This window comes from Pituophis catenifer, unplaced genomic scaffold (genome assembly GCF_029215685.1).
Source record: "Pituophis catenifer annectens isolate HBS135680 unplaced genomic scaffold, rPitCat1.0.hap2 SCAF_4, whole genome shotgun sequence".
Lineage (NCBI taxonomy): Eukaryota > Metazoa > Chordata > Lepidosauria > Squamata > Colubridae > Pituophis > Pituophis catenifer.
In genome coordinates, this window is record NW_027256884.1 from 87,359,536 (window position 1) to 87,384,603 (window position 25,068).

The window sequence follows — 25,068 nt, forward strand, 5'->3', positions numbered from 1 at the left end:
AGACTGTTGGGGGCAATATGCTGATTCTGTAAACCACTTAGAGAGGGCTGTAAAAGCACTGTAAAGTGGTATATAAGACTAAATGCTATTGCTATTATGTTATTGAAATCATGTTCTGCTAATGCAGGGGGAGTCTTTAGAATCTGTTCTTCATGCTGAGAAAATGAGGGAAATGGTCTGTATTCTTGAAAGGTGATAATGTAAATGTGCTAGGCTTAAAGATATCATAACACTCATTGCCCATTCAATACTGAAGTCCACCAATTGAAACAAACTGTGGAATAGAATACTTAACAAGATATCTTAAGATGTTTTAAGTAACCCTACTTCCAGTTTGTAACATACATTGTTTGGTGAGGTATGGTTTGTTTTACACATTTTGGTTTAGGCATGGAGATGAGGATCTTGCTTTTTTATCATACTACTATTTGGCCTACACACCTGTCTGCAACTTTACCTTCAAGTAGTGTGTGTGCTGGTGTCCTCGGCTTTGGCCATCACTTTCATTCAATGCATTGGGTTGCTAAGGAACACAAAGGAAAGGGTGACCCACACTCAGGGTTCAAATTTATATTGTAGTGCCATTATCATGCCATTAGCTTGTAGCTAAATTCAAATTATATTAAATGTTTGGTTATTACTTTTTTTTTTATCATGCTTTCTTTCACATGCATTTGTTAAATTCATTTTTACAGTTGTTCCAACCTCTGTAAACATTAATTGTATTTTGCATCTGCACTATGCTTGTCATGTTGATAATATGTTATGGTTAATAAGATCATAATAATTATGTGAGGCTATCTGCTGTATATTAATTTTTCATTACATTGGTAGAATAGTAAAATTTGCAAGAAACCACTCTTCAGAACTGCATTTTTCCCCACTTTTATGGGATTCCCACAAATCCCACTTTCCCAACTGGGATTTCATTCACTGTGATATATGATGTACAGAACAAGAATGTACATATATACAGATAATATATGCAGAAAAGTATATACAGAATGATTCAGGATATTAAAGTGATTGATCGTTGTTTACTGGTACATATTCTAGGGTCACTGAGATGATTATGAATATAAATAGAATATGAGAATATTAAAAAAGAAATGGCAACATATAAATTGGCATATGGACATGATAGAAGAAAGAATGTTTCCAAGAATTGAAATATATGAAGTAAACTAGAATTATGAATTCTACTGGAGTAAATTAGCTGTATATTATTTTCTTTTATTATGTCATGTCTTAAGTGCATCTTTTAATTCCTTTTTGTGCTTTGTTTAATGTTGTTTACCCTGAATTTAAAGATAATCTTAGCTGTGAAGACATTTTTCCAGTGAATAAAAGAAAAGGAAGGAAAGAAAAAGAATCCAACATTATTATAGTCTGGTTACTTTTTTTTTTTTTTTGGACTGCAGTTTATGTTTAATGTGATCAAAATTTTGCACTGAATAAATTTGATAAGAATCCCCACATAAAAATAAAAAAAAATTAAACAGTGCATCAAATGCAACTTTACCCTATATTGTTTTATTGTCTTTGTTTTTAAATTAAACCTTAAAAAGAAAATAAAAACATTATGCTTGCATTACTAAGTTAAATATTTCCAATACTTAAATTCTCATATTGTATAAGAGATAAACTACAGAAGTTTTTATAGATGATCCCAGTTGATTAAAATATTAGCAATGAAAATCACAGGATGCTTACATGCAAAGAATTAAACATGCATGTTATTGGTATATTGAACAGGAAATCAGGAAAGCAAAAATGTACACAGAAATCATTTATTAAATTTATTATATGCATATTTGGAAGGTCAGAATTATTATATAAAATTTAAAATATTGAGAAATTGCCACTTATGCCATATAAATTCTTTTATGACATTTACTTTTATAATTGTTCATGCAAGATCAGTTATCATATTTTATAAAGGGAAAAGATGAAGGCAACATGCAGTCTTCTAGTACAGAATTTAAAATATTAACTATCTCTCTGAAGATATGCTTTAGAGAAATTGGAGTAGAAAAAAATGTACTTACCAAAAGAGAATTGGATCGATGATTATGTGAATACTGCTGAGAAAAAAAATCTGTAGTATGATCCAGTCTATTATGCCCTCCATACTCTGGAGCATCAGAATCCAAGGCAATTTTATACGTAAAGCAATAGTTAAGGATTTCTATAGTGGAATTACATCATTTAAAATAAGAAATAATACATAGAATATAATACAGTTAATTGCAGAAATGAGCTCTTTATACAATGTTTAGATATTCTATGTGTTGTATGTCATGAGCTGAACACACATGGCTTTTCATTAGCATGCTGGGGTCACATTAAAAAAAATATCAAAGTAGTCATAAAAAATAAATTTCATTTGCTTAATCTTTTTCAGATAAATGTAATTAGACCTAAATAAAATAATTAGATGTAGTTATCTTTCAATATACAAAATACAGATGGCTCTTAGTATGTTTAGCAATTTTCTTCTTCTATATAATTATAATTAGGGAACAAATTTTGAAGACAGTTTAGGGAAATAGGTTGTTATAAGGAATCAAACTGCTCGCTAATCTACATGAACAAGGGTTATATATACTACTATTTAAGTACCTGTTTATTATTCAGTATAAAATATATTTACCTATTTTACCTGAAGGAATAAATTTAGTCTATACCCAGTTATTTAGTAATAAACTGCTTGTAAGAAAATTGAATTTACTTTGGCGTAAACATGTGTAAGACTTCCAGTAATCATGAATTAAATATAAAGAAAAATTACTTAACATATGAACTTGGGTCCCACTTAATTTACTCATGCTTTACCACCATTAACTCAATGTGACTTAAGACATAATTACCAAAATGTTCCAAGTGGAAAGCCAGAAGATTAGGCAACTTAATACAATGGGAACTTTGAAAAATGAAAAGCTATGAGATTTATTCACAGCCAAAAAAAAAAGAAGTCAAATACCATTTATGCATCCACATATAAACACACATAAATATATTCAAGAAAAGTTGGACATGATAGTCCTGTCCCAACTTGGTCCCTTAAGCAAGAACAACCCTTGACTCCATTCGGTGTAAAAGGTTTACTTTACTAAGGGCCAAGTGTATTACAGTATAGCAAAGCCAGAACTGAGGTTTGCACACCAACTTTTCATGGTTAACTTTTTCCTCTTTGTCCCATCCCATTGTTGACCCTTCATTGTCCAATCATATTCAAATAAAATAGGAACATATTGTTTTAGGAACAGTCTTTTCAACTGTAGAGTAGGCAGTTCAGAGGTGAATGCCTTTCCCAGTTGTCTGATCTTGAAGTTGTGTCTCTAGAAACTACCATGAGTCATTAGCCTTCCCCCAGTTCATGGCAGACCGGCAGCCAGCAAATGCGAAGCGTAGGAGTGACAGGTCCAGTTAATAATGTAAAAAGGCTGTTATAAATCTATCACGATACCCACAACCTTTGAAATCATTTCTAAATGCTAATTCAGATTTCTTATGCTGCCACATAACTAAAATTAGGCTGCATTTTCTGTGGGACTTATTTGTAACATTGTCACATTAGCAAGTCCTTCCCAAAAGTTTTTTGAATATCCTTACTTTTTTTTTTTTAATTTGATTTATATGCCGCCCTTCTCCGGAGACTCAGGGCAGCTTACAATGTGCTCAGCAATAGCCTTCATCCTTTTGTATATTTATACAAAGTCAGCTTATTGCCCCCACAACTGGGTCCTCAATTTACCTACCTTAGAAAGGATGGAAGGCTGAGTCAACCTTGAGCCTTGGCGAGATTCGAACTTGCAGGCAGCTGGTCTTAATAACCAGCTTAATAACAGAGTGCCACTGTACTACCAAGGCTCTAACTTTGTTAGATAGGCTTGTTTCTTTCCAAAGATACAAATTAATAATGATATGACAACTATAGCTTTTTTATTCCAGAAATGTCCTTAATACTGTGTATCCTTGGCTAAATCTGAGACCAAGTCATTCCAACTGATGGAAGTAGAGAGCTCTAATTTTCTGTCTCGTAGATTATCCTCAGATATTGTTCCAAAATTCTTCATGCCTATAAAGTACGTGTGTGTGTGTGTGTGTGTGTGGTGAGGTGAGAGAAAAAGATCTTAGAGAAACAAGGATTACAAAAATGTGCTTTAAGCCTACAAAACAGAAGACACGAGGAACAAGCTTAGACTGACTTTTCCCTAATTCGCTTGAATATACGAGGGGAGAGGCAAAAAGTCAGGTTCTGTTAGTAAGCCTATATCAACAGAATACTAACCAGATTTATGGATGCAATTTCCTGACTTGGCCTAAATGAAAGGGCTGACAGTCTCCCACACAGAACATTTTTCTCCCTAGCCTAGAAGAATATATTTCCTATTAGAATGATAATGGACAGATATAACAGCTGAAAATACTGCACATGCATATATTCCGATATAGAGGTTGAATCTATATCATGTGCTGATAAATTCTCACTACGGCAATGGCAAACTGAACTTTTGCTACAAGATGTAACTGTTTTTATGCTCAAGAGGTTACCACTTTCCCTTAATGGGACTAATTTCTCCTCAGAATGCTGAAAGATTCTGATCAACAGCTATAGCTTACAGAAATTATTTAATATAGCTCTTACATTAATAACTGTTCCTGAAAAATTAAATGATGAAAATTACTTAGGGCAGCCTTTGCTTGACCTAAATCTCTGCGAACGTATTATAGTGTGTTCAAAGCTGATGCTTAAGTCAGCATGTTTCACAGAGGATTGACCCAGAAAAACTCTTAAAACAGCATGCAGAAACTTTCTTCCAGTAATTGTTTATATTGACAATCATTTTTAGTTCCTCCTTGCCTACCACAAAGAAGAGATCAAAATACTATTTGGATTATTTTACTGCTGCTTCTCCATTGAAATATGATTTCAGCAGGTGCCAGCACACTGCTGAAATGATTCATTATGTATTTATAGAGGTAAAACAAGTACGTGAAGTGTTGATGGCAGCTGGACCTGTTAAGTCACTAGTGATAAGAAAAAACACAATGAAGGCTGAGTGAAGCTGTAAGAAAATCAGTCTGTCAAAGGCACAGAAGCAAAAATTAGATACGAACATCTAAATTAAACCAAGTGATATAGAAGCTATAAAGCAATTAAAAATTATAGCCAATTATAAACCAATTATTTTGTTGCCAGGTATCTCCACATTCAAATTTGGAAAGCCTCAGGAAAAGGATATATTAAAATATAGAAGCTGTTATGCTAAAAAGTATCTGCTAGGCCCAAAGGCCTTTTTCGCCAAATTGCTCTGCATTTTTTCTGCCTTATTTAATGTTACTTTTTCTTCCTGTCATTTGAAGACTTTTCTTCCATAGCCTCCTTCATTTTATCATTTTTCCTAATATCTTTTTCATACAGTGCCCCTGACGCTTCTGTGGCATTTTCTAACATAATAATTCTTGTGTTTTAAGAAGGTTTCGTCACTGTTTTTCCTGATGTCATTTCCATACATTATGCTGGGAGACTAAATAAGAGTCTTACTCTTATATAAAGACTTATTCTTACTGAAGTTGTTCCAGTTTAATACACTTCTCATTTCTTCTCCTTCATATTCCCTTTTTCCCCCTACAAAGTTCCATTATTGACACCACCTATATGGAATGTTGAGTCTGAGAATTGAATTACATACTGAAAAATACTGTAGGACACAAATATCTGCCCATTCATTCCTTAATGCAAATGGGTACAAATATCTCTTCCTAACAAAATTCTCTAACTAACCCCGTTTCCTTTAAAATAAACAGAACAGAACAGAATAACAGAGTTGGAAGGGACCTTGGAGGTCTTCTAGTCCAAACCCCTGCTTAGGCAGGAAACCCTACACCACTTCAGACAAATGGTTATCCAATCTTTTCTTAAAAACTTCTAGTGTTGGAGCATTCACAACTTCTGGAGGCAAGTTATTCCACTGATTGTTCTTTCAGGAAATTTCTTCTTAGTTCTAGGTTGCTTCTCTACTTGATTTGTTTCCACACATTGCTTGTTGTCTTGCCCTCAGGTGCTTTGGAGAATAGCTTGACTCCTACTTCTTTGTGGCGGCCCCTGAGATATTGGAACACTGCTATCATGTCATCCCTTGTCCTTCTTTTCATTAAACTAGACATACCCAGTTCCTGCAGCCATTCTTCACATGCTTTAGCCTCCAGTCCCCTAATCATCTTTGTTGCTCTTCTCGGCACTTTTTCTAGAATCTCAACATCTTGTTTACATTGTGGCGACCAAAACTGGATGCGGTATTCCAAGTATGGCCATATCAAGGCATTATAAAGTGGTATTAACACTTCACGTGATCTTGATTCTATCCGTTTATGCAGCCTAGAACTGTGTTGGCTTTTTTGGCAGCTGCTGCACACTGCTGGCTCATATTTAAACGGTTGTCCACTAGGAGTCCAAGATCCCTCTCAGTTACTATTATTGAGCAAGGTACCACATATACTATACCTGTGCATTTTGTTTTTCTTGCCTAAATGTAGAACCATATTTTTTTCACCACAATTTCATTTTATTAGATAGTGCCCAATGTTCAAGTCTGTCAAGATCCTTCTGTATCTTAAGCCTATCTTCCAGTGTGTTGGCTATTCCTGCTAGCTTGGTGTCGTCTGCAAATTTGGTGAGTTCCCCATCTATCCCTTGTCCAAATCATAGATGAAGATTTGAAGAGTACTGGGCCTAAAACAGAGCCTTGGGGTACCCCACTGCATACTTCCCTCCATGTAGATGCCATTCCATTGAGGACTACACGTTGAGTGTGGTTGGTCAGCCAGTTAAACCATTACACTTGTGTGTTTTTTGGCTATGATCAGCTTTATGGGCTTGGCATTATTAATAATAGACTTTCATCATCTTTGTTATCCATTAATTATCTCAACCTTTTATTAATCAGATCAAATCAATCAGGTTGTCATGTTGTTCATCTGAGGTTGTATTTACCTACTTTTAAGAACTGCTAAGGACCAGATGATTTTTACTATATACTAATACATAAAACCATAGAACTCAAAAAGGATGTACTTTCTTTTTCACATGATGTAGGTTCAATTCCAGCAAGATGGAGTTGCTTTGGGTTTGGAGACCATTTGAATATTTCATTGTTGGTCATAGATGATGCTGGTTTTGAATTTAATCATAAACTGGAGGTCCTTTTGGACTTGAAGGTCTTCCTCATATAGATGATTTCCTCATATAGATGACTTCTATATCTGGTGTACCAGATATGGCCATTCCTGGATCAAGAGGCTCTGTGGATGATCACTTATGTCTTGGTCATTTATTGCTTGGATTATTGCAGAACAGAACAGAATGGAAGTGCCCTTGAAAATAATCTAGAAAATATAGCTGGTCCAAATGCAATGCATGTATTATGACTTGCTTATGTTTGAGATTTGCCAGCTCAACAAGTTTATGCTTGAAGAATATTTCCTTAGACTACACTGGAAAGTATTTCCTTGATTATTGTAACTGATGGTACAACAGTATTGTCAGGGATGCTACACATCCTCTCCATGACCAGTTTTCCTTATTACCTTCTAGAAGAGGCTTTATTGTATTTGAAGCAGAACATCTAGATTCAATCACAGCTTTGTTCCATATAGTATCAACCATGTAAACTCTCAAGTTTCCTCTTTCCACTATGTATTCAAAAAGGGCAGTGATTAATGTATGTGTGTGCCTGTGTGTATTTATTGAGAGTGGGCAACAGAATTTCATTTTTAATATGTGCCAGTGTGTTCACAGAAAAATAGGACAATAAAAGTTATATTAATTTATCTATCTTATCTACTATTTTTAATCCTTATTCAACTTATGGAATATATATACACTGCTTAGAGTCAGTTTAATTATAGTAAATGAAACTGATCATTCTTCCTTTTTTTTTTTTTTTTTTGCTTCAAACCCACTCTGTTCCATTGGCTTTTAGTTGGCTGAATACATCAAAAATATTGTCCTCATTTACATAAAGCTATTAAGAAGAATCCTATGATCAAGCAAGTTATGCCGTATGAAAACTGCATAATGGCATACCAAATTTGAAACAGCCTTTTCATGTCTTTGCAACTAAGACAATTAGTTCATATAATTAAGAATTCAAATTATGTTCAGTGGGTACAAATTAATTTAGCACAATATTCCCTATTCATAAGGGAAATTTTGTACCTTACTGACATTAAGAAATTAGTATCTGCTGTCTCAAATCCATACATAATTTTACTTTAGAAATTTGGGGTCTATAGTCTAATGTTTATTCTCTTTTTTCTTCTTTACTTTTGATTTGAGCTTGCTATATTTTTTGTATTGTGTAATTTTTTCAATAAAAAGCAAGAAAGGGTCAAACAATCCCCCCTCCCCGATTATAGTATCGATTTTTCTCTCTTATAGCACCAAGGCTCTGCACTTCTTGCTATGATACCACTATGGAAAGACGGAATCATGGCAGCATCCTTTATTATGCCATATAAGGAAAGTTTTGCCACAGATTGAACACTGAAATTAATCAAAAGCCATTAGATAGGAAGCGATGATAGTTTTATTCTTGATTTCTTGAAAGGCCTATTACCAAAACAATAGTTCTTACTCAAGACAAATAGTACCTGCTTTTTATAGTTTCAGCAGTCTCAGCTTGTTCATGCTGCAAACTTTCCCTAAGGAGTGCTGCTGAAATATATCCAAATCTCTGAGATGTTAAGAGGTTCATTTTCATTTTGAATTAATATTTTCAACTGCTTGCATGAAATCTGTGCTGGTCTCTGCTAGCTGCTTTCCCTAGCATGCTTATCTAGATTGAGTGTTTCATAATATACTCAAATATTTCAATATTGCATTAGTGGAAGATCACATAAATCAAATAGGTATATTTAATGAATATACTTAGCTTATTTTTTTTATCATGAATGTAAAAATAAAGGAAAAGTTACATATTACATATGTACATATGTGGTATTCTGTTCATATATGCCCTGAGTTAATTTTTAATCCATTAGAGTTCACATTACTGTTTTGACCTATCAGCTGTTCCAGACTGCAGGGATCACCACCGCCCATCGCCACCATTGCCACCCATTGCCGCTGCTGCCTATTGCCACTTCTGCATGCCCCATTTTTGGTCTCCATGCATCCCATTTTCAGCCCGCTCCAGGTGGCGATCCCCGCAGCCTTGAACAGCTGATAGGCGGTATTCCGGGAGGCAGATCAAACCACCAATCAGCTGCTCGTGTTAAATCAGGCTGTGCTGAAGCTGACCAGGCTGTTTGCTGTTTGCTGCAAGGGGGCAAATTGCTGGAGGCAGAGGCCAAAGGGTGGGGGCTGGTGGGTGGACGGGGCTTCAGCAACATTCGAACATTCACTGTATAAGACATTTCCATTCACTTTGGGGGGGGGGAATTGTGTCTTATACACCAAAAAATACGGTAATAAATTTGCACCATTTTTTACTGTGTGACAACATACTATTTTACCAATGTCTACATATTCCATAGTCAGGTATCTAGGCTTTAAAATGCCTCTGTGCTAACTCTATGAAAGGGACAATATGCTATAATCTGAACTCAGAAGACATCACATATGCAGCTGTGTAGGATGTTTTTCTAGGGAAGTTGATTTTGACTGTATAAGACTAATATTGCTAGACACTGAAATGCAGAGGAGAATTCCATTCCTATAGAATTCCATCTTTGTTTTAGAATCTAGGCCATCAGTCAAAACTATCACACAAATACATATACTGTACATACTAATAGTTATCCTACAGATAATGTGCAAGTCAACCAGAGTCATTTCATTGAGATGCATACTACAGAAACTAAATAAATAAATAACAAAATATATAAGTCTTAAGGTAGTTTTTAAATACTATTTCCATTGCCTTTGACTAAAATTTCAATCTCCCAAAGCCTGAACTAGAACAGTGGAAAAACTCCCCATATATCATCTGAAAAACGATCCCCAATTTTATTACTGGTATCATAAACCTCACTGAAACCTATAGTTGTAATTTTATCTCTGACGGTTTTTTCAATAGAGTACCAATAAACACAACATTTGTCTCATTGTGGTTTATGAACGTAAGACTAAGGCCTCTTCTTGTTTACCTTGTTCTAAATATATGATTGATTTTATCATTTGTTACTGCTACAAAAAATCTGTAATTTTTAATTTTACATTTAAATTTACTGAGTAAGTGTTCTAGTTTTTCAAATTTTAAAAAGAAAAATATATTATAAAAATAATAACTAAGAGAGCAGTGACTATATTTTTCTATACTACTTCTACCTTCACTATTTCTCAGCACACTTATTAATGAATTTGGAAAATTTAACCAAGAGAATTTTGAAATGAAAAAGATATCCATGGATGTTGGCTTGGAAATGTCCCTCTTTTGCAATACAACCTATCTGACAAGATTGCTGCTGAGAAACAAATTGCAAAATATATTGTTATACAGTATATGCTTTCCTGAACTCCTGAATGATAAATACAGTATTGGTTTAAGGAAAAAAAAAAAACACCTTACTTTTATAACTTGGCTATTTTAACCTCCTACATTAGCTCAAGCAACAAAAAGGAATATTAATGGTGATCAGTTTGGAAACAAATGTGTTATCTGTATTGTGACACTAAAATAGCAGAACCAATGACCCTTAATGCAGAATGATACTAAAGTGAGAATCTGACATTATTTATCATATTTCACACTTAATTACTATGTTTTTAGTATATTTCTGAACAAATTCTTATTTTTAAACAGAATTGGTGCAGGCTTAATGCCACATGAAGCATTGGTAGATATATTTAGACCATAAAAAAAGAACATGAAATCAACTTCTCACAAGAAATGTAATAATTATATTCATGAGTAATAATTATTCATGAAGATCATGATGTGGCATGATTATTTTAGAAATTCTGAGGAGGATTATTGCAAAAGCAATAGCATTTATCAAGGATTTTGTGAAAAACAAGCTAGTTTCCATACTTTATGGACTGGTTTATATAAACATTTATCAGGGTATTTAAAAAGCAATTGCTCTTGTCTATTACAGATAAAATAGTCTTATTTTCTAAGCCAAACTACCTGCAACACAATACATGAAATGGCCATCAGCTTATGTCCTAATATCGAGGCTATAAAACTGATCATGATACAGAGTGATATGCTCAGCCATTAACTTTTCTAGATACAAGAAAATTCTTGTTACTCAGTGAAGCAAGAGTACTTTAAGGTGCTTCAGTAACAACTAAGTGGCAACATTATTTCTCTGGGAAGAGCCAGCCTGACATTTTCCTTTTACAAGTTATATGAGAGGGTAAAAAAACCTTTTATCAGCAGCTACTGGATTAATACTTTTATTGCTGGTCTGTAACTATAATTAAAAATATATGTTAGATTTAAAAAAATATTTTTCTTAATTAAATTAAATTAAAACATTAAATTAAAATCAAATTCAGCTTCTTCCAAACAAGTTAAAGTTTTGAAAAGAAGACAAAAGTTTGGTTTCAATATATGAACAAGATAAAGTCATAACTAGCATGCATACAATGGCACTAAAAACCTATTGCTTCACACGATTATGTTTTGAAGTGTGAATACAGGCTATTTATGTATATATTCAGTTGCTTATGTATGTTAAAAAATTCATAATTACTCTAGTGTTTTCTCCCTAGACTGCTACCTAATTTCTGGAAAAAAATAGTTACCTTTTTTCTTCTATAGAAATCTTTCTTGGACAGCTGAAGGGAAGTTGAAGAAGAACATTTTATTACTCTGTTTTTAAACAGTCAAAGGCTGAACTGATTGTGGCCACCAAACAAAAAGCTGAACCAAAAAATCCCTAATGAATTTAATCAATTTTATTTGATTTATATCCATTTGTTTTTCCTCCATGAAACTGAGGATAAATAATTTAAGGATTTTCTGAGGTAGCTTCCAGTTTTTATCTGTAACCTCTTACCTCTAAACGTATAAAACGTTTAGAGTTTTGTAGCAAAGAGAATGGAGAAGTGGCCTTTGACTGATATAACAGCAATATTGACTGATACTGCAGTAATATGCAAAGAAGTAAAAACTATTTGGCTTGCAATTATATCTCCATCAATTTGTATATACTGAAGAGATTTATCTAAAGTAGCCTCAGCTTTATGTTGAAGCCAGAAGAGCCTACAATGTTTAATGTGTTTTCTGAAGAATCAAATAGACTGGATTATGAGAAGGAGGAAGAGATGAAAACATTGTTCAAAGAAAGTATGCAAATATTGCACTTTTCAGAAAATCCCAAGGGTTATTATCAGGGGTGAAATCCAGCAGGTTCTGACAGGTTCTGGAGAACTGGTAGCGGAAATTTTGAGTAGTTCAGAGAACTGGCAAATACCACCTTTGGCTGGCCCCAGAGTGGGGTGGGAATGGATTTTGCAATAACCTTCCCCCAGGAGTGGGGAGGGAATGGGGATTTTGCAGTATCCTTCCCCTGCCACACTCAAGCCATGCCCATCAAGCCACACCACATCCACCAAGCCATGCCCACAGAACCAGTAGTAAAAAAATTTGAATTTCACCACTGGATATTCTTATATTTGTATAGTTATATACTTGTGATTGTACACAAGTAATTACAAACTAATAATCAGTGTACAATCCACTATCAAAAATAAAATAATTTTCTTATTAAAAAAGGGAGAAAAGGATATTTGAATAATACTGCAAAAACATTCACATTTTAATAGTATTAGCTGTAACAGATTAAGCATCTTGATGAAAGTTGGCATTTTGTGATCTTAAGTTAAATTATTTGTCTCCATTTTATGTAAAGATTGAATTCTAATAACCAGGGACACTTACATAAGTGTACTTCAAAGCATGAACAAGCAAGCAGCTCAAAGAGACAATTTTGCCTTGGGCAATCAGTCTCTAGTGACTCATTCCAAGTGACCTTGTTTGCTCATTAGAAGCTCTAGGTGCATCTTACAAATGTCAGGGAACTTTAATTTGCTTTTTAAAAAATGGATGTAATCTGAATGTTGATGTTAATCTTCCCAAGATTTCAGGGCATATCAGCCATTATTTACATTGCTATTGAGCTGACGTATTCTTCCATTCTTGTATGAATTTGCATTAATACATCTTTGCTCAACCTGTTAAATTGTTTTCATGCCTTATATATAATATGCAAATCTAAGCATATTGCATCTATATACATATTAGGATAAAAGAAAAGAGTCTACCTAGTAGTCAATGAATAACTTACTTATACATTTCACTGGGTATTCTGAATTATCAACCAATGTAAACACCACGGCTTGATGTATATAAATGAGATAGAATCATACTGAACTATATTCTTTTTGATGTTGATTTGTCAAGGCACTTCAGGACACTATAAACGGGTTACCAATTGCATAAACCCTACCTATTTTTCTTTTCTAGTCCTAATTATTGAGTCCTTTTAGTACTTTCCACGTTTCCTTTGCCCCAGGCTATTGGAGACTAGCATATTATTCTGTTCCAGCAATATCTTAAAATATCCTTGAAAAATTTATAAATTCCTTAAAATATCCAACCTAGAACTAAGAAGAAAATTTCTGACCATGAGAACACTTAATCAGTGGAACGCCTTACCTCTGAAAGATGTGGCTGCTCCATTACTGGAGGTTTTCAAGAACAGAATTAGTCCAGAATAATATTGGACAGGGACTTAGACTAGAAGACTTCCAACCCTATTATTCCATGTTCTATGTTCTATCCTCCATTGCTGTCCACATAAGCTTTTTTTAAAGTCCACTTGTTTATGAGACATACATGTGGGTGTTGAAGCTAGAGAGAAAAGATATTAGCTATCTACTCCTAATACTTAATTCATCTCAATTAAATCATTCTCATACAGGTCTAGGTTAGCAATCTCCACAGATAATAGAAGTTATTTTAAGATCTATATGAACATGACCTGTATGTTGTTTATTCGTAACTGATAGGAAGGGATCTTTCCTCTGGATTTTTTAAAATATTTGTTTCACAGTGTCATCATACTAACAGTACCCACATTTCCCAATAAATACTCTTTCAAAATTTGATTTTAGAGGGTATGCATTAATGGGTGGTATATGTAAGAACAAGAATTTAGGTTTTATATTTGCAGAGGTGGTATTATTAACTTTGGACTATACTTCCACCAACAATTATCATGGACCTCCAACATGTTTATCTCAAGTTTATTTGGCCCTTGGTTACTACTGCTATCTAGTTGTTTCTGTGAGACTAGACTGAAGCTACCATACCTAAAGTTAAAGCTGGCACATGAGGGTAAACAAAAGCCAGGAATCTTGTCTAAAATGTCCCTTAGAGGAGGTAGTTAAGAAGGAACTAAGTAGATAAGGAAACAAATAAAACAAAATATTACATGAACCGGACAAAAGAAGTTGGGCCTGGTCACATACAAATCTCCTTCCCAAGTCCCATCAGTAACTACCAGACTTGAAAATCAACAAGGCAAGTGTAGCTGCCAGTGTTGTGAATCAACAACACAAGGACTTTGGGAGACAAAAGGATTTCTTGACTCCACCTAGTCTTTGAGCCCTCTTTGGACTTAGACTTGGTCACTTCCATCCCTCTGGCTGGTACGTGGCAGCATAGTTGAGAAGGACATGCGTGTGTGTGTGTGACAGAGAGAAAGGACAAATGTATTTTATAACAGTAAAGTTTTGCTGTTACTTTAAATTTACAAGGTCTCCATGTATTCAAGATAACTAGTTGTGCCTCAATGTTTGAAAGTGTTTTGATTTTGGCTGTTGATAAGGCTGTGTGTGGGTGACAATAAGCAGAACCTGGAAATGCAGGTAATACTTCCTGGAATATTTACATTCCTTCTAACTTTGAAATCATAGAACAACTACTTCTACAACACTATGCAATTGTTTGAAGTAATCATGTATGGAAATATGGATCCTCTTCATGCTGAAGCCAGTAAGGCATGGAACAGGTCTAAAATTATTCTGACTTTGAAATGTTCTAAGCTTGAAACAGCTGTTCCAATTTACAAAACAAAATTTATATATTCAGAGTCTGTTTGAAACAAAACGTTTGTTCTAGAGTGATATGGAACAATGTTATTTTTATTGAAATTACTTTAGTAATTATGGGCTTTTTTGAGCACAAGATTAGACTTTTATTAGTTTCATAATACTAGTTTTATAAACATTTATAATAGTTTATCTTTCCTAATTTTCCAATTTAGTCAATGTAGCAGCATAAATAATAATGTAAAACTGCCATTAGCTCAATTAACTTTGGTGATGTAGACGAAATGCTGGGAAATTGCACAATTACTTAGCTGCCTGTCTTAAGACTGAAAGCTATTGTACATTCTATCCTAACGTAGAGGACAAGCTCTATTTAAATTGACTCTGACTAGAAATATATGTAAATAAATATATATCCATACAAGCAATATTCATACATGCTGCTAATAGTGTTAAGACTAGGTATGATACAAATGTAAATACTATTAGCACTAAGTCAGTTTTCTGAGTTTTGGGATGTATGCAACAAGTAGTCCTAGTACTACTAGTAGTACTAGGTACTAGTAGTATAACCACAATTTCTTGTCACAGTTTATAAGTGAAACACTGCAGTTAAGTTAGCAGCACAGTTGTTAAGCGAATCTGGTTTTCCAGTGACTTTGCTTGTCCAAAAGTTGTAAAAGGTGATCACATAACCTCAGGACATTGCAACCGTCATAAATACATGCCAGTTGCCAAGCACCCGAATTTTGAATACATGACTGTAGAGATGCTGCAATGGTTGCAAGTGTGAAAAACAGTCATAAGTCACTTCTTTCAGTGCTGTTGTAACTTCAAATGGTCACTAAATGAATAGTTGTAAACTGATGACTACCAGTACAGGCACCCTCTATATGTGTTCCTATGTATTCATATGGTACTTTTACAGTTCATTTCAACATAGGTTTTCTTTGTTCATAGAGCTTGCCTGTTACAAATGCAATAATGATGGAATTTTGTTTAATTTGATATAATTAATGAAAGAAATAAGCAGTAAACCAAAAATCAAAATCAATGGTTGATTTCAAGTTGGTTGACAGTTCTTTAATTAGGTTATTTATTGCTTGATTGTTCATCTGATATTAATCCCTGTTATTTGGATGTTGATTTCTACTGAGATGTTCTAGTCCTTTTGATTCCAACCAATAGTCTAAGAAGAATCCAATAGTCCAGAAGGAAAAAACAGGAACTATTCACAACGTAAGGACTGTAACAATTAATATGTAGGACAGACAGGCAGAAGACTAGTAGAGTGCATCCATGAATACCAACTAGCAATCAGAAAATACAAGAAAAACTCCTTTATTTCACAATACATAGACAGACTAAGCCATAATTTCAACTGGAAAACTGTCAGCATCTAAGCTAAATTAAAAAATGTGAAATACCATATTTTTCGGAGTATAAAATGCATCCCCCTCCCAAAAAGTGGGTAGAAATGTCTATGCATCTTATACAGCAAATGTTGCCGAAGCCCTGCCCGCCAACCAGTCCCCACCCTTCAGCCATTTTCGGCCTCCATTCATAGTGTTTTCGGCCTCTGCACGCCCCATTTTAGACCCGTTCCAGGCTGTGGGGATTGCCACAGCACATTGCTGCCTCTGTGTATCATGTTTTTGGCCCATTCCCCGGTGTTTGGAACCAGCTGAAAATGCGATGTGCAGAGGCTGAAAATGCAACACACAGAGGCGGTGATCAGTACCAATGTGCTGTGGCGATCCTGGCAACCTGGAACGAGTCTAAAATGGAGTGTGTGGAGGCCAAAAACGCAATGTGTGGAGGCCAAAAATGAGACACGCAGAAAAGACCATGGGCTGTGGCAATCCCCGCAGCTTGGAACAGCTGATTGGCAGTATTCCAGGAGGCTGATCCAACTGCCAATCAGCTGCTCATGCTGAATCAGGCTGTGATAACGTGCTACAGCGGACCAGGCTGTTTGCTGCAAGGATGCTAGCCAGATGAATACTGATGGATGCTGATAGGCAGAGGCAGAATTTTTTTTTCTTGTTTTCTTTTCCAAAAACTAATGTGCGTCTTATACTCTGGAGCGTTTTATACTCCAAAAAATACGGGTAATTACTGGAAATTTAACATGCAGACAGTTAGCAATCAACAGGCACAGAAACAACATTTACACACCTTTCAAAAAAAGATAATAAAAAACTAAAAAGGAAACAAAAGCAACAACAACAAAAAGAGAAGACAACCTCACCAGCAATCAACTTCCAGATAAACAGGGATTAACATCAGGACTGACAAACAATCCAGCAGTAAATAAGGAGGTGCCCTGGCGGCATGGTAGTTAGCATTGCAGGCAAACTCTGGCCACAGCCCGGAGTTTGATCCTGATAGTGCTCAAGGTTGATTAAGTCTTCCATCATTCAGGTTGGTAAAATGAGTACGCAGATTGTTGGGGACAATATGCTGACATTATAAACTGCCCAGAGAGTGCTATATAAAGCACTATGGGCAGGTATATACTGTAAGTCTAAGTGCTATTGCTAAATAATATCCTAATTAAGGAACTGCGTATTCAGCCAAGCAATCAAACAGTAAGCAACAGCCTAATCAAGGAACTAAAAACAGATGCTACTTTTGTGCCTTTGTGCCCTTTTAAACAGCCTTTTGCTTTTTGAATCCCGTCTAATCTTACACCTTATTGTAAGCATAAGACAAAACTGTAGACAATGGTTAATGAATTCTAGGTTCTCTTGTTTCATTCATTCATGGTTTGTTCCAGTAATCCATTATTTTGTCAGATCTGACAAAAGAATAATCTATTATTCTAATAGCCTTACATTTGATGCAGACTTTATTAATTTGAATGATGTCCACACCAGCATGACTATCCTAGTTCATGTTATTCTTATATTTGAGATAGGTAGATGAAGCCTAAAGGATCTCTGTCTATTGGTAAGGTAGGTACCAGATGGGATTTGAACCTGTATTGAAGGCAGTTCTCTAACCACTACACTATCCAACTGAAATCTATATCTATATCTATATTTATATCATCTATATCTCTTTTTATTTTATAGCTATTTATAATTTAAACAATATTTTGAAATAGAATAAAGGTGTTTTTGTCACCTTTAAGAATTATATTTAGATTTGGTTCTATAACTACCCAATATTTTTTTTTAAAAAAAATTAAGTTATAGTATACTTTTAATCTTTTAGTTATATTATACACAGACACACACATACATACACACACATAAGGTAAAGATTTCCCTCGCACATATGTGCTAGTCGTTCTCAACTTTAGGGCGGGCGGTGCTCATCTCTGTTTCAAAGCCGAAGAGCCAGCACTGTCCGAAGACGTCTCCGTGGTCATGTGGCCATCATGACTAAATGCCAAAGGTACATGGAATACTATTACCTTCCCACCAAAGGTGGTTCCTGTTTTTCTACTTGCCTTTTTACATGCTTTTGAACTGCTAGGTTGGCAGAAGCTGGGACAAGTAACGGGAACTCATCCCATTACGAGGTACTAGGGATTGGAACCGCTGAACTGCCGACCTTTCGATTGACAAGCTCAGCATCTTAGCCAATGAGCCACCGTGTCCCAGTCATACACACATACCTATATGTTAAGAAGGGTCATTGACTGTTTTCATTAAACCTTGTCTTCCATAAAAATATCACTTTGAATAGTGTATACTAGAATAATGTGACCATTTTGTGGGATTCATTATCAAAACTAATACAGACCTATCTGTATGCCAAAGTAAATGTAAAAACAGCAGAGGGTGATGTCATCGTCTTTTCCATAAATTATCATTCACTGCAATATGTGAAGCAAAATATAATGAGATATAGATAAAAGGATATTTTCCTGGTTTTTCTACACCCACTCGGTAATCGGTGTAACTTTGAGATGGATGAAAATTAAATATAAATAGGAGATTTGCCCTTTCATAAGCAATAACTTTGTTTAATTCATGCTTTTCACTCACATAGGCCTGCAAGGAATAATATAAAAGTAACATTATATACTATTTAATTTGAACACAAACTTCATAGAAACAAAAAATATTTGCCAGGAAACATCTCCACGAATGTCCTTGAAGAACTTTTTGTTTCTCTCTGCATCTCATGCAAACAGAAGGCATTAACACACTTCATTGTGCCATTAATTTAAATTACTTAAATTTAATATATTTTTGTATTGAATTAAACATTCATTACAATTACTAACTGAAACAAGTAAGCATATGGTTTAGTTTAAAGTTAACAAGATTCTTGATGAACACAAGAAGCAAAAATATAATAATGTATCAGAAAGTGGAACATTTTTGTATTTCATACTTTTCATTGCAAAGGAAATTGTAAGTATCTAGCCAATAAACCTGTTAAAAATATGAATGGATTTACTCTATATAACCTTTTAAAGGCATGTTTTCCAACAAATCAAATTGAGGAAAAATGTTATGTTGGATATAAAATTTTGGAATCAAGACAAATAATTTGTTTGAAACAGTCTTAAACAAATATGCAATATTAATAAAGTTACTTTCTTAATTTTTTAAAAATTCCATTTTTCTGATTAAATGATGAATGTACATAGTCCTGAAAACTATTATATAACATTTTAAAATTATATATACTTTACCGGAAGTGATGCAAGCCAGCCGAATTTTTCTTCCAATTTATTCATATCTCTGTCAAACACATTTAGGAATCTATAGCGAAGAAGTTGATCATCAGCTAAATTAAACTGTCTCCTTGCATAGTGGTAGCTTTCATTATTGCCTTGTCTAGGAAAGTCTAACCATTCTGGATGTCCAAATTCATTACCTATTTTTTTTTTTTTTATGGAAAGACATGAAAAATAAATGGATCTTTCGTAAATATCCTTGGAAAAAGTATTTAAACACAGTTGCAAAAAAACCTCCTGAAACAATGTTTAAAGCTGTTGTTATAATGTAAATGTTGAAATCTTTAAACTATCTATGATATTTTACTTACTGTAAAAAATTGTGTTGCTAGATACTAAACAAATTAAGCAAGTTTGTCCTCCTCAATTACCATGTACTGTTTAAAAATTGTACCAACTTAATGAGTAGGAAAGCAATTTAAAAATTATTATTCCAACCTATTTGTCATTATATATTAGATTTTTTGAGGAAAGAGAGTTGAAGTAAATCAATCAAGATGACTTCCTACAAAATATAATGGATTATAGAGGAAATTGAGCAGACCACAAGTTTTAACTAATTATTACTCTCAAAGTCACCCTATCTATTTGATGAAAAAAAAGGAAAGAAACATTTACCAAGAAATTGTCTTTTGCAATTCTCTCTAGTTGAAAATCTTAGACCTGTAGGCTACAAGAGGTAGGAAATGATGTTCCAAATACAGTTGATATAAAAATTGTTTTCAGGAGTGGTTTTGCCTCCTTCCTAGGGCTGAGGAAAAGTGACTGGCCAAGGTCAGCCAGCTAGTTTTATGCCTAAATTGGCACTAGAACTTATGCTCTCCCAGTTTGTAGGCTTATGCCTAAATCATTACACCAAATTGATTCTCAAGAGGAATCATATACTATTATCCTAATCATTGTGTTGACAGCCTACAAAACATGGGTTTATAGCATATGTTTTTCTATAACTATATTTTGCATATTTTTTTCATAATTGTAGCATAGCATTTCTGACTTTAGATATAACATGGTATCTTTAAGTAAAATGTATGACATCACAACAGTATCTTTTTGCCACTTGATTGTAGCAAAAACAAAACATTAATTTGTTCTTTCAGTTTAGACCATATAGTAAATGGTGGAGATTTTATATAATGCATTAATGTACTGTATACCGGTATATTAACAAGAATATGCCTACATACCTATAGTCAATGTAAAAGGAAACTCTTGTGCTCTTAATATTATGTAGTTCTCTGATGGTAACCACATGACTATGGCCTAAGGTTATTTTGATTTATTTAGAAATCTAATTAGAATTCTAGATTACTGATGCTATCTCCTATCTTTCTGAAGCTTCTATTTAGATGCAGATTTGATAACCAGAAACAAAGGGACAAGGAATTCAGAAATGAATATTTTTAAAAATGCCCTAGTCACCTGAAAATTTGGGGAGACAATAATAATTTCCATGTTTTTTTCTCCTGTTCTAATGGTGACAATTTGACAGATATAACCTACTCGCATTGCTCTAGTGTATAAATTTTCTGCAGAATATATAAAATATGTATAGTAAGATACTACAAATACTGAAGTCTATAATTGATTTTTTGGAATTGAATTCAATTCTCTGAACCTACAGTAAGATAGAAAGGTAGATAATGGTCAGCTGTTTTTATTCTGTGTATAAATAAACCACATCTGTAATATCCTAAGATTTTCAAAGCTAGAACATTTTTGTTTTATTATAAAATTGAATATTTCCCAATAAAGATCCAATAAAGGATTGATTTTGAGATCAGGTTTTCAAAGTAATATATTTATTTAAAAAACTACAACACAAAATGCCCAGAAATAATTATAATCCAGAACTGAAATTATTTTATATAATACTTTATCAGTACAAAGTCAGTACAAAGTATATTTAAATAAAGACTGCTACTAGAGTTCTTCAGATATTTCAAAACTCACTTGCATTTACCATTGATTGAGAGCAGTTTATCTAGAAATGCTATCAGCATGCCTACAAAGGCTGGGTGATCCACTAGATACTTAATTATACTGCAAAGAAAACTGAAAGAGGTGTCAAAATTGACAAGCAACAAAGCTATCTGGTACCTTCATAGCTTAGTGCAAAAATGTGCAAAATAACCCTGTCAAGATATTTTTGCAGACTCCCCCAGACAGACTAGCTCTAAAAAGAGCCATTAAAATTTGTCATTTAAAAATATGAAAAAATGAACTTCCCAAATGACAGCTGTCAAGCTTCATGAATAAATTAATATGTATGAAGCAATAGACATGCAAAATTATAATCCATGATTATTTATATCCTTGTAAGCTACTACTACTATTACACACACACAAACACCATGGGTAAATATATAAATGGCTAAGTTCAAAAAATTTTCTAGCTCTATGCTGCACATTTATTACAAAATAGTTGTCTAAAATACTATTATAACAGAAAACACACAGGAAGTAAATCCCAAAAATATAAAACTCACCTGAAGTATAATAATTTCCAAGCAGACATTATACTCCTTTAGAAAATAGGTTTCTTGCATGACGAATATACTAACACTAAAAGAGTATCTTCTTTCGAGTTATATATTTTCAGGTTAACAATTTGCAATCTACTTTTCATAAACCTGCATGATTTTCCACTATAGCTTGTACAAAATGATTTATCTTTATATATGTTGTTCTGCAAGCATCAAAAGTATTCTAAGGCCGGTATCCCAACATCAAAAATGCTAACCTGATCTAGACTTGCATTACTTTTCCCTACTTCATCATCAGATATGATTGGCTTTTTTTCTGCTCCAAATTAATTATATCTATGTTATCAAATCTGGATCAGGTCCCATAAGTTAAAACAAAAAGTTTCAAATCTACAAATTTATACATGGACAAATAAACTTATAATTTTTGTATAAATGTTGTTACAAGTTTTTTTAAAAAAAGATAAAAACTAACAAAATGTAAAATAAAGAGGAGAAAGGAGGAGAAAAGACAAAAGTACAAAAAATATGTCAACTATCTCAGCAAGATCTCTCATCTTCAGCAATCATTCCTCCATTGTGAGTAATGCTCTACCCTTCCACTTTTGACCATATAATAATACCACTGCCATACAGACAGTATAAAAACTGAGGGTAAAGGTTCATTCTCTGAGTTTGTGGGTTGGTTTCCAAATGTTTCATTACCAGGCTAGGCAACATCCTCAGCAGTTTTTTATAGTATAAAAAATTATAAAAAGTTCCATGATATTTTCCAGCTGTCTGTCCATTTGACCCAAAAGATACATCTCTTATTTCAGTTGTACATTAGTCTTTAAAATCTTTTCAATTATTATATGCATTTATGTTCAAAATTTTCAGACTTACTTATTTGCTTATTTATTTGCAATTTTATACAATATTGAAAAAAGGTTTAACTCACTGAAAGAAATTTTGTTTTCACTGCAAAAAAAAATCCCTCTATATATGTTGTTTAATTATTTCCCATCATGATTAAGAAATGAGTCTGGCAGGCTTACTGTCCATATAGGTAACATTGCAGTTGTGACTGCATATAATTATATTTATTTATATATCCAATTTAAAAACTGTCCCTCTCACTCACAGTCCAAGCAAGTCAACAGAGCCAGGTCTTCAGACATTTCTGCAGTTTACCCAAGAGTTAAAGCAATTCTTTGTTTAGGGTGGTCAAATCATGCCGCTGTGTTTGTGTAAATAAAACAGAAATCTGAAAAATGTATCTGTGTGTATTCATCATTGTATTAGCACTACTGTATGAAAAAGAAATTCAGAACCGATGTTATTTATCTATTGCAATATTTTCCATTCTGATTTACAGTTACTGTATTTACAATGACTGAGACCTTCCATATGACTTGATGAATGAATGCTTTACCTTAAGATAGTGTTTGACATTTTATATACAGAAAGCATGTGGCCCTGGTTCTCATTCTGAACAATGATCTACCTTCAATAGTAACAGATACATTCATTCAACACAACAACACCTTGTTTACTGCATGAACAATGAAATTCACATGAGTGCATGTTTCCCACTGAGCAAATTAAATTTATCACTTACATTTTCAATAGGAAATATTTTCTAAAATGACATCAAGTTGAGCCATAGAAGAAATACATATATTTATAGTATAGACCTGTGATGGCAAACCTATGGCACGTATGCCACAGGTGGCACATGTAGTCATATCAGTGGGCATGCCTGCTGATTTCCGGGCCTTCTGGGCCCACCAGAAGTAGGGAAACAGGTTGTTTCCTGCCTCCGGAGGGCCTTGGGAGGTGGTGGGGAAGGCCCATTTTTATCTCTCATCTGACTCCACAGCCTTTCTAGGTGTCTGGTGAGGGCGAAAATGGCCTTCCCCACCCCATTGGAGGCCCTCCAGAGGCCAGAAACTTCCGGTGCCATTTTCGCCCTCCCCAGACTCCTAGAGAGGCTCTGGAGCCAGGTGAGAGAGAAAAACAGGCCTACTGGGCCATCGCGTGCCAGGAGCGGGGGGAGCAGGGGGGGGTCACGTGCATGCACGAGGTGGGGCACATAGAATTATGGGTGTGGGCACACACTTGACCCTCCGCCCCATTCCTCCTCCTGGCACATAATGCCAAAAAGGTTAGCCATCACTGGTATAGACTGTCAAATTACAAGAATAAAAATATAAATGCTTAATACCAATGCTATAAAAAGTTGCTTCATCAAATCGTTCCTTATTGCATTTAGAAAAATATATTATAAAATGGTCTATTAGCCATTTTTTAAAAATGGAATAATAGGAAAGCTACTTTTCAATTTATGATCACAATTGAGCCCAGAATTTTAATTATAAGTCATTGTGGCTAAGTGACAGGTCCATGTGAAACCCCTCTCCCCAGCTCAATGATGCAATCCTGGCTCTCTCCATCGTGGTTGTTAAGCAAACATATAGGTTAAGTGGATGGGCCAAAAGAGCTGCCTTCCATGTATAGAAGGAAACTGTAGCACAGGGCTATAGAAAAGAAGTTTAGATCTTCATGATCCCAGGTTTGGTTTGGGTTTGGGTTTGGGTTTGGGTTGGTTTTGGTTTTGGTGTTTGGTGTTTGGTGTTTGGTTTGGTTTATTTATTATATTTCTATACCGCCTTTCTCCCGTAGGACTCAAGGCGGTGTACAGTCAAGAAAAATATAGACACACAAACATTATAAAATTGGTAATTAAAATTATTACTTAGTTTGGTCAATTAAATAAAACCCAGAATTAGATAACATTTAAAAAATCATTCACAAGTTCGTATGTTTAG

At 34.2% G+C, this 25,068-nt stretch overlaps 1 protein-coding gene across 4 annotated transcripts in view; it reads right to left on the reverse strand.

Annotated features, from left to right (window-relative positions):
- GBE1 (1,4-alpha-glucan branching enzyme 1) overlaps positions 1 to 25,068 on the reverse strand; it is a 146,664-nt gene that overhangs the window by 8,164 nt on the left and 113,432 nt on the right. For 2 of the 4 annotated variants that reach the window (XM_070942662.1, XM_070942661.1), the window contains exons 13-16: positions 19,728 to 19,912; positions 18,947 to 19,077; positions 2,049 to 2,166; positions 458 to 523 (exon numbers count right to left, since the gene is read on the reverse strand). In XM_070942662.1, coding sequence (XP_070798763.1) covers positions 458 to 523; positions 2,049 to 2,166; positions 18,947 to 19,077; positions 19,728 to 19,912 — 500 coding nt within the window. Of the gene's footprint in view, positions 1 to 441; positions 524 to 2,048; positions 2,167 to 18,946; positions 19,078 to 19,727; positions 19,913 to 25,068 lie in introns of all 4 variants that reach the window. The other 2 variants (XM_070942660.1, XM_070942664.1) reach the window with 2 other exon arrangements.